This window comes from Leopardus geoffroyi, chromosome D3 (genome assembly GCF_018350155.1).
Source record: "Leopardus geoffroyi isolate Oge1 chromosome D3, O.geoffroyi_Oge1_pat1.0, whole genome shotgun sequence".
Classification (NCBI taxonomy): Eukaryota; Metazoa; Chordata; class Mammalia; order Carnivora; family Felidae; genus Leopardus; species Leopardus geoffroyi.
The window spans coordinates 21,529,720-21,544,021 of NC_059339.1; the positions used below are offsets into that span (position 1 = coordinate 21,529,720).

Consider the following 14,302-nt stretch of genomic DNA (forward strand, 5'->3'; position numbering starts at 1 on the left):
CTGGTTGTCACACTGGGGGTGGGTGCTCTTGGCATCTAGAGGGTGGAGGCCAAGGATGCTGCTCAACAGGCTACAATTCACTGGGCAGCCCCAACAAAAGAATGATCTGGCCCAAAATGTCAGTAGAGTCTAGGTGGAGAAACCCTGTCCTAAAGGAAGGACTGAAGGAGAGAGATCAGAAATAGACACACTATTAACATTATCATCCAAAAAAGATGAGGACTGGGGGCACCTGGGTGGCTCAGTCGGTTAAGCCTCTGACTCTTGGTTTCAGGTCAGGTCATGATCTCACAGTTTCGTGGATTTGAGCCCCATGTCAGGCTCTGCACTGGCAACATGGAGCTTGCTTGGGATTCTCTCTCTTTCCCCCTCTCTCTGCCCTTCCCCTACTCAGGCTGTCTCTGTCTCTCTCAAAATAAATAAACTTGAAAAAAAAAATGAGGACTGGGATAAGGCAGTGGCTCTGACAGAGGCATGAGAGACACCATCCTTGAGCCCCAATCAGCAGAAACACTGAGGCCTTGTCCCATGTGAAGAAGAGACACAGGGATTTTTCTACAAAGAGAGAATGCCAGGTACAATGCTGGTCTGCTATCGTCTGTGGGAGTTGGAAATAGTAGGAGCTGGGGATAATAAAAATAAGTCCTTCAAAATTTGCTTTTATTTTCTTTCACTCTAGACTGTTCTTATGTTACTGCCACTGCTTTGCATGTACAGAGGCTCTAAGCAAATGGTAGAACTTTAGTTTCCACCTTTTCTTAACAAAAGGTTTCATAGTAAGAACTTAACAGATGTGAAGAGAAAATGGCAAGGAAGTTATTCAACTGTGAATCAAGGTTACACCCACCTGTGGTTTATCCAGTGAGGAATATTATAGTCATCGCCCAGCCGAGAATCACGAGGTGCACTTCGATTATGTAGCTGGAAGGGAAAAAGCCAGTGCACAGATCAGCTAGAAAACAAGTAGGATGTGGAGCTGCTCCAACTGTTCTGTTTTTAAGTATTCTCAAGATCACTCTAGTACTAGAGACTGGCCTTTAGTAAGCAATCCAAAATTGTATTACCTTGAACAATGGGACAGCATGTAATGGTTGCTCCCCCATGCACACCAAGTCCACACCAATTCCTAAAAAAGAGAAGACAAAAAGAGTTTGGGGTGGGGGTGGGAGGAAGTAGAGATAAGTGTCCCAATCTATTAACAATATTATTTAACTAAACAAAACCGACTTCCCATCCTAAGATTTATAACCTCACAGGGCTGCCTACACAGCAAAGAAGAAAAGAGATGCATTTTGTCTGTTTCTTCTTTACCAGGTCCCATCACACCTGCCATTATTCAGTGCTTGACAATTAGCCTTGGACTGCTTTGTAGATCATGATTTGTCAAAAGGACAACCCAGGCCTCTAATACTAAAGTTTCATGACCAGAAAGGAAAAGGAATCTTGAAATTTCAGTAAGACAGCAAAACAATCCATACCATTTAACAGAGCTTCTTAATTGACAATCCAGGATTTACACTCCAACCCCATCTTTTGGAAGCCCAAATTTAATGGAACCAGAATTACAAATTGGGAAAGCATGACACACCACAGAGGGAGGACTAGATCAGACAATCTGATGGTAGTCCCCAAGATGGGCTGATGACACACTGGTCCTTTGAAACGATCCCTCCTAAGAGCTCTCCAGTGTCAGATATGTTTGGAAAACTCTGAGTACCTGTTACACCCATTAGAGATAAACAAGATACACTAACAAATTAAAACCTACAATTAGGGAATCTGCCTAAACTGTATATGACCCAACATTTCCTTAACCGATTTGACCATAGAACACTTTTTGTCCCCTAACATTATTCACATCCCCAGGATCTCCGATGCACAGAGCCAGGGAAAGCTCAGAGCTCTAAAGTAAGTGAGGCTATAAACACTCGGAGACAGTGCAAACCAGGGAGCATTACCATTATCTATCATTCGCTGCTTGGTCAAGATCATGAGTAGACGGTCCACTTCAAACACACCCACCCCAGGTGTGATCACCACAGACATCTGCCCAGTTCGGTCAAAGTTGCGGTTGATGTAGTGCTTGTCAAACACTTGAAAGAAAGCAAAAGTTCTCCAATGCAGATGTTACAGCTTTTCAGAAACCAGCCACTTGCAAGCCTCTCTATGCCCTCAGACTATTTTGTCCATGTTTCTATTGCAGCAATTGCAGTTCTGACCTGAATTCTAGTTAGCTGTGTGCACATCTTCCTTTCCCCTTCTACATTAAGAACTGCTTGAACACAAGACTATGCTAATGTTGCCTTTGTTAACACCCCATCATTAACGCCTACTACTTGCCTTGTGTTGTCTTAAATGCTCAAATTTCATGTCTTTAGTTTAAACAATCCATAAATGAGTCTGTACTGAAACTTACAAAAATATTAATTTAAAAAAAATTTTTTTTAATGTTTTTTTATTTGAGACACAGAGAGACAGAGCATGAACGGGGGAGGGTCAGAGAGAGAGGGAGACACAGAATCCGAAGCAGGCTCCAGGCTCTGAGCTGTCAGCACAGAGCCCAACGCGGGGCTCGAACTCACGGACCTGAGTTCATGAGATCATGACCTGAGCCGAAGTCGGACGCTCAACCAACTGAGCCACCCAGGCGCCCCTTAAATGTTTGTTTTATTTTTGAGAGAGAGAGGGAGTCAGAATCTGAAGCAGGCTCCAGGTTCCGAGCTGTCAGCACAGAGCCCAACGCCAGCACAGAGCTCAAGGCGGGGCTCGAACTCACAAGCCACGAGATTGTGACCTGAGCTGAAGTCAGAGGCTTAACTGACTGAGCCACCCAGGCGCTTAAAAATTTTTTTAATGTTTTATTTATTTTTGAGAGCAAGAGAGAGACAGAATGTGAGTGGGGAGGGGCAGAGAGAGGGAGACACAGAATCTGAAGCAGGCTCCAGGCTCTGAGCTGTCAGCACAGAGCCCGACGTGGGGCTCGAACCCACGAACTGTGAGATCATGACCTGAGCCAAAGTCTGATGCTTAACTGACGAGCAACCCAGGTGCCTCTACAAAAATATTAATTTAAGATAATATTCAAAAGAATGGACAAGAATCTTGGGATGATTTTGTAAATTTGGCAAGTTAAGTTTTATTTCTGTCCTGTACAATCCTTAGTTTGGAAAACCAAACATATTCCAATATGAAAAAAAGATTTATAAATAAAAGACTCCATGCTTGGGCTGACTGACATGTCATGATGACATCATGTCACGATCTCACAGTTCATGAGTTCAAGCCCCTCCTTGGGCTCCATGCTGACAGTGAAAAGCCTGCTTGGCATTCTCTCTCTCCCTCTCTCTCTCTTAAAATAAATAAACTTAAAAGAAGGGGAAGGGCACCTGTGTGGCTCAGTCTGTTAAGCGTCTGACTTTGACTCAGGTCATGATCTCATGGTTCATGAATTCATGCTGACAGCTCAGAGCCTGAAGGCTGTTTCAGATTCTGTGTCTGTCTGTCTGTCTCTCTCTCTCTCTGCCCCTCCCTAGCTTGCACTGTCTCTCTCTCAAAAATAAATAAACATTAAAAAAATTTTTTTTAAATACAAAAATAAAAAGACCCATGCTTTAGAATTGCCAGCACGGGCAGGTTATACGTGTGAAGTGACCACACATCATTACTTCCACCACTGGCGAGTGTCAATGGATGCCTAACCAGAGCTGAGCCAATCAGACTCTCTGCTGGGAACACGGAATTCTGAACAGAGAGCAGAGAGCTGACAGCAGAGCTGGGAGCTGAACACTGCTCCAGGAATACCTGCTGCTGCAGTTCCTAGAGCCACTTTGGTCCCCACCTTCTTCAGCATAACGTTCAAGCCTTTCCTGACGGCCCACCAGGTCTCTATAATCTAAGAGTAAATTTTTCTTTTTTGTATAAACCAATTCAGTAGGTTTCTGTTGTTTGCAAACAAAGCATATCAGCTAACACATCCAGGGACAAGCATTCGGAAGAAGTCACACCACACTGTTAAGAAAGTTCCCTCTTAGAAGGGAAATGACAGTAGAGGAAGGAGGGAGATCTTCATTTTTACTTGATATACCTCTGATTATTTGAATTCTTGAAACATGGGTTCCTTTTGTAATTAAAAAAAAAAAAAAAAAAAAAGATTTGAGGTGCCTGAGTGGCTCAGTCAGTTAAGTATCCAACTTCGGCTCAGGTCATGATCTCATAGTTCATGAGTTCGAGCCCTCCATCAGGCTCGTACTGACAGTGTGGAATCTGCTTGGGGTTCTCTCTCTCTCTCTCTCTCTCTCTCTCTCTCTCTCTCTCTCCACCCCTCCCCCACTTGCAGGTATTCTCTCTCTCTCTCTCTCCCAAAATAAATAAACATTAAAAAAATTTTTTTTTAAATTACTTAGAAACAATTGAGGGACAGCATAGAAAACAGTAAGAATACAGTCTGTAGTAAAACAGCCCAAGGAAGATTCCCTCCAGCTCTTTACTCTCAAGTTACCATGAGAAGCAGATGAGAATAGCAAGTTAATTCCCAGTGGAAGATCTAAGAGCTAAATGTTGGCCATTAAAACCATCCAATCAGAAGTTACTTCTTTCAGTTAATCTTTGGAATACATGGGTGGGGAGATCTTCAACTGGGTCTGGGTCTTTGGACATTAGTAAAAAGAAGTTCACGGCCGTGTGGTAAACAAGATGCCAGATCACCGTGGCTTGTGTTCTTACTTACCATTGAATGACAGATTGATGGCCTCTAGGTAGTTTCCTTGTGCTGAGGTAGAATTATCTCCTTGAGGAAAGCCCTCTGAAGCAAAAGACATAAGAGAAGGAAAAGTATCCCATGAAAGATGAACTCTTAAAGAACAAGTGGAAAGTGTCTGGCTCCATAGGTCCCCCTACCCTGTAGTAGGTATACTATTGAACTTACTGCATATGTAATGAACAATTAGACCCAACTGGAAATAGAAACCTGACCAGAAGCAGAAACTCTGTCCAGCACTGTGAAAGAAGCAAGCATGAACCTCTCATCTCCCAGCCTCCATCCTACACCTCCTTTCCCTGCCGCACTTTCTGTCATTATGAATGCAGTACCTGCCTGTTCCAGTCGCACCAACACTGGATACTGGATAAAGAGTTTTTTAATGGTCACAAGGAGTGATGTCCACTCTTCCCTCCTCTCATTCTGCACCACCACTCTGAAAGGAATATTGTCATAAAATAGACATTGAGCAGCTATTACATACATCAGGTCTCTCACAGAATTTCAAAAGAAAGGAGAAGATGGGATTTCCAGGGTTAAGGTAATTTATCATATAATAATAAGTATTAAAGCCAAGTGCATGTAACAAACATTAACAAAGACCTGTATTATCAATAGTCATATAGATTGAAAACAAAAAGTAAGAAAATATTTAAAAATTGCCTTGAAATCATATCAATGCCTAGTATTCAGCAGGAACATGAAATCTTCATACAATGAATTATAATTAGGTGGTATATAAGAAGCATAAAATAAAACATCTATATGTAGGTTTTACATATATATCTAATAAATAAATCTATGACAGGGAACTACATTAGTAGAAAGGGATAGGTGAGAATCTGTTTACTGTAGAGCTTGTGAACCTTAAAAACCTTAAAAATACATGTGAATGTATTACAAAAAATAAAAATAAATGTGTGTGTATATATGTGTGTGTGTGTTTGTGTGTGTGTATACATACATACATATAGGTTTGCATGTGTGTGTATGCTAGGAATTTATCCTAAAGAAACATACAGGACCCAGAATAGCCAACCCAATATTGAAGGAAAAGAACAAAGGTGGAAAACTAACACTATCCAACTTCAAGACTTAACTATAAAGCTACAAATAAAGCTAAAGATAGTGTGGCATTGGTGAAAGAGTAGATAAATAGATCAATGGAACAGAATAAAGGGCCCAGAAACAGAAGCCCCAAAATATAATCAGATTTTTTTTTTTAATGTTCATTTATTTTTGAGAGAGAGAGCTAGTGAGCACAAGCTGGGGACAGGTAGAGAGAGAGGGAGAAACAGAATCTGAAGCAGGTTCCAGGTTCTGAGATGTCAGCACAGAGTCTGATGCGGGGCTCGAACCCACGAACCATGAGATCATGACCTTAGCCAAAGTCAGATGTTTAACTGACTAAGCCACCCAGGCACCCCAATAGATCTTTGACAAAGAAGCAAAGACAACACAATGGAACAAAGACATTCTTTTCAACAAATGGTGCTGGAGCAACTGGACATCCACACGCAAAAAATAAGAAAAGAAAAAGAATCTAGATACAGACTATACACCCTTCATAAAATTAACTCAAAACAGATCATAGACCTAAATATAAAATGTAAAACTATAAAACTCCTAAAAGATAACACACCAGAAAACCCAGATGACACTAGTTGGGGTGATGACTTTTTTTTTTTAAGTTGTATTTACTTGTTTTGAGAGAGAGAAAGTGAGAGAGAGAGTGCAGGTACTGGCAGGAAAGGGGCAAAGAGGGAGAGATAATTCCAAGCACACTCCACACTGTGAGCGCAGAGCCTGACATGGGGCTCAACTCACCAACCATGAGATCATGAACCAAGTCAAAATCAAGTTGGACACTTAACCGACTGAGCCACCTAGACGCCCCTAGGGTGATGACTTTTTAGATTCAACACCAAAGCCACAATCCATGAAAGAGAAAAACTGATAAACTAGACCTTATTAAAATTAAATAACTTCTGCTCTGGGAAAGACAATGACAAGAGAATTAGAAGACAAGCCACAGACTAGAAGAAAATGTCAGCAAAAGACACATCTGATAAAGAACTATCAACCTAAAAGACAAAGAACTCTTAAAACTCAACAATCAGAAATAAACAACCCAATTTAAAGATGGGCAGAACACCTGAACAGACACCTCACCAAAGAAGAAATACACATGGCAAATAAGCATATGAAAAGATGCTCCACATCATGTCATATGGGGAAATGCAAATTAAAACAGCAATAAGTGACCATTAGAATGGCCAAAATCTAGAACACTGACAATACCAAATGCTGGTAAGGATATAGAGCAATAGGAACTTTGAGTCACCGCTGGTGGGAATGTAAAATAATGGAGTTACTTTGGAAAACAGTTTGGTGGTTTCTTACAAAACTAAATATACTCCTATCATATGATCTAGCAATCATACTCCTCGGTATTTCCCCAAATGAGTTGAAAACTTAGGTGCACACAAAAACCTACACATGAGTATAGAAACTTTATTTATAATTGCCAAAACTTGAAAGCAACCAAGATGTCCTTCAGTAAAGGAATGGGACAAACTGTGATACATCCAGACAATGGAATACTACTGAGTGCTAAAAAGAAATGAGCTATTAAGCCATGAATATTACTTAAATATATTACTAAGTGAAAAAAGCCAACATGAAAAGGTTACATACTATATGATTCCAACTCTAGGACTTTCTGGAAAAGGCAAAACTGTACAGACTCTAGAAAGATCAGTGGTTGCCAGGGGATGGGGGTTGGGGGGAAGGGATAACTGGAACACTAAGGATTTTTAGGGCAGTGAAAATACTCCATAATCATGGAGACATGTCATTATATATTTGTCCAAACCAACAGAATATACAACACCAAGAGTGAACCGTAAGGTAGACTATGGACTCTCAGTGATTATGGTGTATCTGTGTAGGTTCATTAATTGTAACAAATGCACCACTCTGGTGAGGAATGTTGATAATAAGGGGAAGGGCATTATGTATGTGTGGGCAGAAGAGGTGTATGGGATATCCCTGTAACTTCTCTCAATTTTGTTATGAACCTAAACAGCTCTAAAAAAATAGTCAAATTAAAAAAAAAAAAAGACAAGAAACATTCAAAATGCATAACTATATATGTATTTATATAGATACATAGATACACAGTGGTACATAGATCAATTTTAAAATTAGAAAAATATTAAATATCTAACAATAAGGAATTAAATTATGATAAAATTTTAGACTATGACGAACTATTATATAACTACCAAAAATTATATGATTCGCTGATAATTGTTTAATATGAGTAATGGGTATATGAAGGCTCATAATGCTATTCTCTCCACCACAATACATCTGATTTTATTAAAAATAAGACAAGCCAGGGGCACCTGGGTGGCTCAGTCGGTTAAGTGTCCGACTTCGGCTCAGGTCATTATCTCACAGTTTGTGGGTTCGAGCCCATGTCAGGCTCTGTGTTGACAGCTCAGAGCCTGGAGTCTGCTTCAGATTCTGTGTCTCCTTCTCTCTCTGCCCCTCCCCAACTTATGCTCTGTTTCTCTATGTCTCTCAAAAAATAAATAAATGTTAAAAAAATAAAATAAAATAAAAATAAGACAAGCCAGAGGCACCTGGGTGGCTCAGTCAGTTAAGCATCTGACTTCAGCTCAGGTCATGAGCTCACGGTTCATGAGTTTGGGCCCTGCGTCAGGCTCTGGGCTGACAGCTTAGAGCCTGGAGCCTGCTTCGAATTCTGTGTCTCCCTCTCTCTACCCCTCCCCTGCTCATGTTCAGTCTCTCTCTCTCTCTCTCTCTCTCTCTCTCTCTCTCTCCAAAAATAAAACAGGGGCGCCTGGGTGGCTCAGTCAGTTGAGTGACCAACTTCAGCTCAGGTCATGATTCCACGGTTTGTGAGTTAGAACCCCGTGTCGGGCTCTGTGCTAACAGCTCAGAGTCTGGAGCCTGCTTCTGATTATGTGTCTCCCTCTCTCTCTGCCCCTCCCCCACTCATGCTCTGTCTCTCTCTAAGAAAGAAATAAACATAAAAAAATTTTTTTAAATAAAATAAAAATAAAACATTAAAAAAATTAAAAATAAATAAGTAAAACAAGCCAAAGAAATCATTCAATTTTAAAATGGGCTAAACAGAAAAAGATCTGGAGAAATATATATCACAGTATTTATTTTTATTTTTATATTGTGAAGTTTATTTATTTATTTTGAGAGACAGAGAAAGTGAACTGGGGAGGGGCAAAGTAAGAGGAAGAGACAGAATCCCAAGCAGGCTCTGCACCGCCAGCACAGAGCCTGATGCGGGGCTCGAACTCACATACCATGAGATTATAACCTGAGCCGAAACCAAGAGTTGGACACTAAACCAACTGAACCACCCAGGTGGTTCACACAGTATTAAAAGTATTTCCCTTTGGATTGCAAAATCAGACAGAGGGTAAGATAAAAAACAAAAAAAGATGAAAAAATTAGCTAAGAAGATGAATATATAACTCATAAAAGAGAAATACAAAGGCCAATAAGTATAGGAAAATATTCACTCTTGGTAATAAAAGAAATGACTATTAAGACTCAGTGAGATAACTTTTTTCCCACTCCAATTGGGAACGAGTCAGAAAAAGGAAGAAAATAGTATTCAGTATTGATAAAAAAAAAAAAAGAGAAATAACATGGTTACTGGGAAAATAGGATTTTTCACTTCAATGTTTTTGGAGGGCAATTTGGCTATAAAAATGAAAAGTCTCAAAAACAAAGTATCTTTGACCCCATACCTCCATTTCTGGGAACTTATCTTAAGTGTATGCTGAAGGTTATGCCAAGTTATAAGGGTATAACTAAGGTCATCAGGTTATGCTAAGATTATAACTAAGGTTACGCTTACAGACTATAAGATCATTCATTGGTAGAACTTTGACAATAGTGAAAAATTGAAAATCACCTCAATGTTCAATAATAGTTGGCAATCAAATGAAATGTCTACATAGCAATAAAAATGATGCTGTGGAAGTAGAATATTTGACATCAAATGGCATTTGTGATATAGTAGGTGGAAAATGCCAGTTTTTTATTTCATTTTATTTTATTTTATTTTTATTTTTATTTTGTGAGAGAGAGAGAGAAAATGTGTGCAATTTGGGAAGGGGCAGAGAGAGAGAAGAGAGAAAGAGAATCCCAAGCAGGCTCTTCACTGTCAGCACAGCGCCAGATGTGGGGCTCAAACTCACAAATCACGAGATCACAACCTGAGCCGAAATTGGATGCTTAACCAACTGAGCCACCCAGGAGCACCCCCATGCCCTGGAAAATGCCGTTGTAAAAAAAAGCATGGGAGGGGCGCCTGGGTGGCGCAGTCGGTTAAGCGTCCGACTTCAGCCAGGTCACGATCTCGCGGTCCGTGAGTTTGAGCCCCGCGTCAGGCTCTGGGCTGATGGCTCAGAGCCTGGAGCCTGTTTCTGATTCTGTGTCTCCCTCTCTCTCTGCCCCTCCCCCGTTCATGCTCTGTCTCTGTCCCAAAAATAAATAAACATTGAAAAAAACAAAAAAAAAAAAAAAAAAAGCATGGGAGTCTGTAATGACATCTCTGTGAAAACTGTTTTTTGTCTCTGTAAACAGAGAAGTGGGTTTGATGCTCTCAGGTGATGATGACTGCATCTGGGAGGTGGAATTGAAAGTGTTTTGAATTACTCTTAACTATACTTTGTGATTTTCCTAAAATAAACCTGTATCATTATTATAGAAGGAAAAACACAACCAAAGTTTCTTTTGCTCTAAAAAAATGTTGTGGATGACTTTTTAGTGATGTGGGGAAATTTTTTTTAAGTTTATTTATTTTGAGAGGGAGAGAGAGGGGACAGACAAAATCCCAAGCAGGCTCTGCTCTGTCAGCACAGAGCCCAACACGGGGCCCAATTCCACACACCCTGAAATCATGACCTGAGCCAATCCAAGAGTCTGACACTTAAACAACTGAGCCACCCAGGCACCCTGGGAAATTTATATTAATGATATGTTCATATGCATATATAAATCTACATTCATAACTCATACCTTCATGTTTTATATAATGTTTTAATATGTCCATAATTATATTCAAATGAATTCATACTCATTATGTACAAATGGCTTCATGTACTCTTAAGCCACAAGAGCTCTCAAGGGTCCAGGAATCAGGGGTGCATGGCTGTTTCAGTTGGTAGAGTATGCAACTCTTGATCCTGGGGTTGTGAGTTCAACCCCCATGCTGGATCTAGAGATTACTTAAAAAATAATAATAAAGAGGTTCCAGGAATCCACTGAAGTGGTTTGAAGAATTTATCAGTGTAAAGGGATAAATGGTAATAATGTTGGGGGAAGAAATGGCCCATCCTTTCATGAAATTCTCACAGGGATACAGGACCCAAAAGAAGATCAACAAATAATTTAAAGTAAGATCAGTATGGGGTTGAAGAATACAGTGGTCAAAAGCACAGACTCTGAATTAGACTGAGTCAACTGCATCCTCTGTCACTTAATCCTCCATGGGCTTTGGATAAGTTAAACTCTGTGTCCAAGTGTCTACATCTATAAAATGAGATGAGTAACTATCACAAGGAATGTTGTGATATTTAAATGAAACAAAGATGCCTAAATTGCTTAGAATCAGGCCCCGTACATAAGTCCTGAATACAAATGATAATTATTACCATCTTATTTTCACCTCAATAGTGAAGCCACTATTATTTTCTATCTTGTGCTCTTTTATAGATTTTTCAAAATTTCTACAACAAAGATGCATTATTTCTTCAGTGATATAAAAAGGTAATCCAACAAGTGATAAAGGAAATACAGTTGTCCCTTAAACAACATAGGGTTAGAGGCAGTGATGTCCCTGCCCTGTGCAACAGAAAATCTGCGCGTATGTTTTGACTCCCTGAAAACTTGACTGGAAGCCATACTCATAACTTAAACATTAATATATTGTCCATTAATATATTGTGTACGTTATAGGTATTATATATTATATTCTTACAATAAAACAAGCTAGACAAAAGATAGTGGTATTAAGAAAATCACAAGTCGGGGAGGGGGGGGGCCTGGGTGGCTCAGGTGACTAAGCATCTGACTCTGATTTTGGCTCACATCATGATTTTGTGGTTTGTGAGTTTGAGCCCCAAGCTGAGCTCTGCACTGGCAGCATGAAGCTTGCTTGGGATATTTTCTCTCTCTCTCTCTCTCTCTCTCTCTCTCCCTCTTCCCCTCCCTCCCTCCCCTATTTGTACTCTCTCTCTCTCTCAAAATAAATAAAGAAAAAATAAAAAAGAAAATCATAAGGAAAATACCTTTATAGTACTGTCTTATAGCTATCAAAAAAAATCCACATGTAACTGGATCCGTGCAGTTCGAGCCCATGTTGTTCATATTGTAAAAACAAACACAAAAGATTAACCTAATAATGATGCATGATTCTAGGAAGAAATCTGGATCAGGAAAAACATTTCAATAAGGAATATTAGGACAATTGGCAAAATCTTACATTCTCTTACAAAGTCCTTGGTCCTTAAAAGATGATAATGAAGTAGAAGATAATCATGTGTCTACTAAATGTTAATAATTGGTAAATCTAGGTGAAACGTATACAGATTCATCATATTCCTCTTTCAATGTTCTCATAATTGAAAAGATTTTGAGATAAAAAGTTAAAAAGTTTACTCCAAAAACAGCCTTAAAAAGTTTCATAATTTGTCACTCTTTGGTGACAGTCCACAATTTACGGTTTTTTTTTAAATATATATAATTACTAAAGAATATTTATTCTTTAGAAATGCTATTACAAAGTTGAGAAGGGAGAGAAAAATACAAATTGGCATTTGGTGTTGGCTTCAGACTTAGGAGGGAACTAGCTACAAAGAAATATGTTTAAGGCTCCAGGTTGGGAGGGAGGGGAGAGGATTGGCCATCTGACACAAAAACTAAACCCACAAAGTAAACTGTTACTGTAGAACACAAAGACATTGTATTTCAGAGTTTAAGATAGGAAGGGAAACTAGCAAAGGGTTCCTCCTCTGGGTTACGGAAGGAAACAGTCTAAGGAAGCAAGACTGAACCAATGACAGAGTAGTGCATTTGAGAGAAGCAGTCTCTAAGGGCTTTAACAAGTATAGTTAGTTGATGAAATGTGCTCAGTTTCAAAGGACTTGGTTTTTACTTTAACATAAAATCTTGGTACTTCAGGCAAGAATAAAATAATCCATTTAAAATCTACAAAGCAAAAGGGTTTCTTTTTATTTTTTTTAATGTTTACTCATTTTTGAGAGAAAGTATGAGCGGAGGAGAGGCAGAGAGAGAGGGAGAGAGAAAGAATCCTAAGCATTCTCTGTGCTGACAGCAGAGAGCCCAATGCGGCGCTTGAACTCACAAACCATGAGATCATGACCCAAGCTGAAGTTGGACACTCAATCAACTGAGCCACCACCCAGGCACGCACAAAAGGGTTTTTAAAGTCTGTTTTGAGACCTACTCTAGCTTCCACCTGAAGCGCCAAGAATCACGTGATAAACTTCTCCACAGATCTGAGAGTTTAAAGATCAAGGGCCTTCAGCTCCAGGCCCAAGTGCAACCCATCCGACTGTATCTACTACGCTTCTATCATCTCACAAAGCATTCCCTTATTCAGGGGCACTGTCAGCACATCTGGACTGATGTGCATTCCTGATAAGTCTTACAAAAAAGGTCCAACCTAAATCCCATCAAGTCTTTAGAGAGGGCTTCTCAACCTCAGCACCATTGTTACCTTGAGCTAAATAACTTTGCAGCAGGGGCTGTCCTGTGCGCACTGCAGGATGCATAGCAGCATCCCTGGCCTCTACACAGTAGGTATCAGTTGTACAACCTCCCCTTCCTACCTATCCTATACCATTTTGACCAAAAGGAAAAAGAAGTCTCTAGACACTGCCAAACGCCCGGGGTGAGTGGAGAGGGCAGCTAAATTGCCCCAGTTGTAACCTCTGATTTACAGAAAATAAGTACCACCACAAGGATGCAATCAGACAAATCCAGAAGGGGTCCTCCTTAGCCTCCCTACTCAAAATGGGGTACAGAAACCAACATATGCAAGCATAGAAACTAGTTAGACATGCAGAATCTCAGGCCCACCCCGGGACTCCTGAACTGATTGGACTCAGCACAATCCCCAGGGGAGGTTCATAGGCACACGGAAGTTTGGAAAACACAGTACTACAGAACTACCAACTCAGACTCTTCAACATGTCACATGTTTGGGGACAAAAAGGAAGGGTGAAATTGCTTTAGATTAAGACTTAACAGGCAGATTAAACAGAAGTTATCAGAGAATTAATGAAACCTAAATATGTACTAGATATTAGATGATATTATAGAATTGACTTTGTCCAATGTGACCATGATATTGTGGTTATATGTGAAATCAACCTATCTTTTAGATATGTGTAACAACAAAATGTCATATTTATAATTTACTTTAAAATAAAATGTAGTTGGGGCGCCTGGGTGGCGCAGTCG

At 39.9% G+C, this 14,302-nt stretch overlaps 1 protein-coding gene across 14 annotated transcripts in view; it reads right to left on the reverse strand.

Annotated features, from left to right (window-relative positions):
• DEPDC5 (DEP domain containing 5, GATOR1 subcomplex subunit) overlaps positions 1–14,302 on the reverse strand; it is a 129,506-nt gene that overhangs the window by 87,856 nt on the left and 27,348 nt on the right. For all 14 annotated transcript variants that reach the window (XR_006707910.1, XM_045459735.1, XM_045459729.1 and 11 more), the window contains exons 13-17: positions 5,089–5,192; positions 4,727–4,801; positions 1,959–2,093; positions 1,065–1,126; positions 848–921 (exon numbers count right to left, since the gene is read on the reverse strand). Coding sequence is in view for 13 of the 14 variants with exons in the window: in XM_045459735.1 (XP_045315691.1) it covers positions 848–921; positions 1,065–1,126; positions 1,959–2,093; positions 4,727–4,801; positions 5,089–5,192 (450 nt within the window). In the remaining variant the exon portion in view is untranslated. The remainder of the gene's footprint in view (positions 1–847; positions 922–1,064; positions 1,127–1,958; positions 2,094–4,726; positions 4,802–5,088; positions 5,193–14,302) is intronic.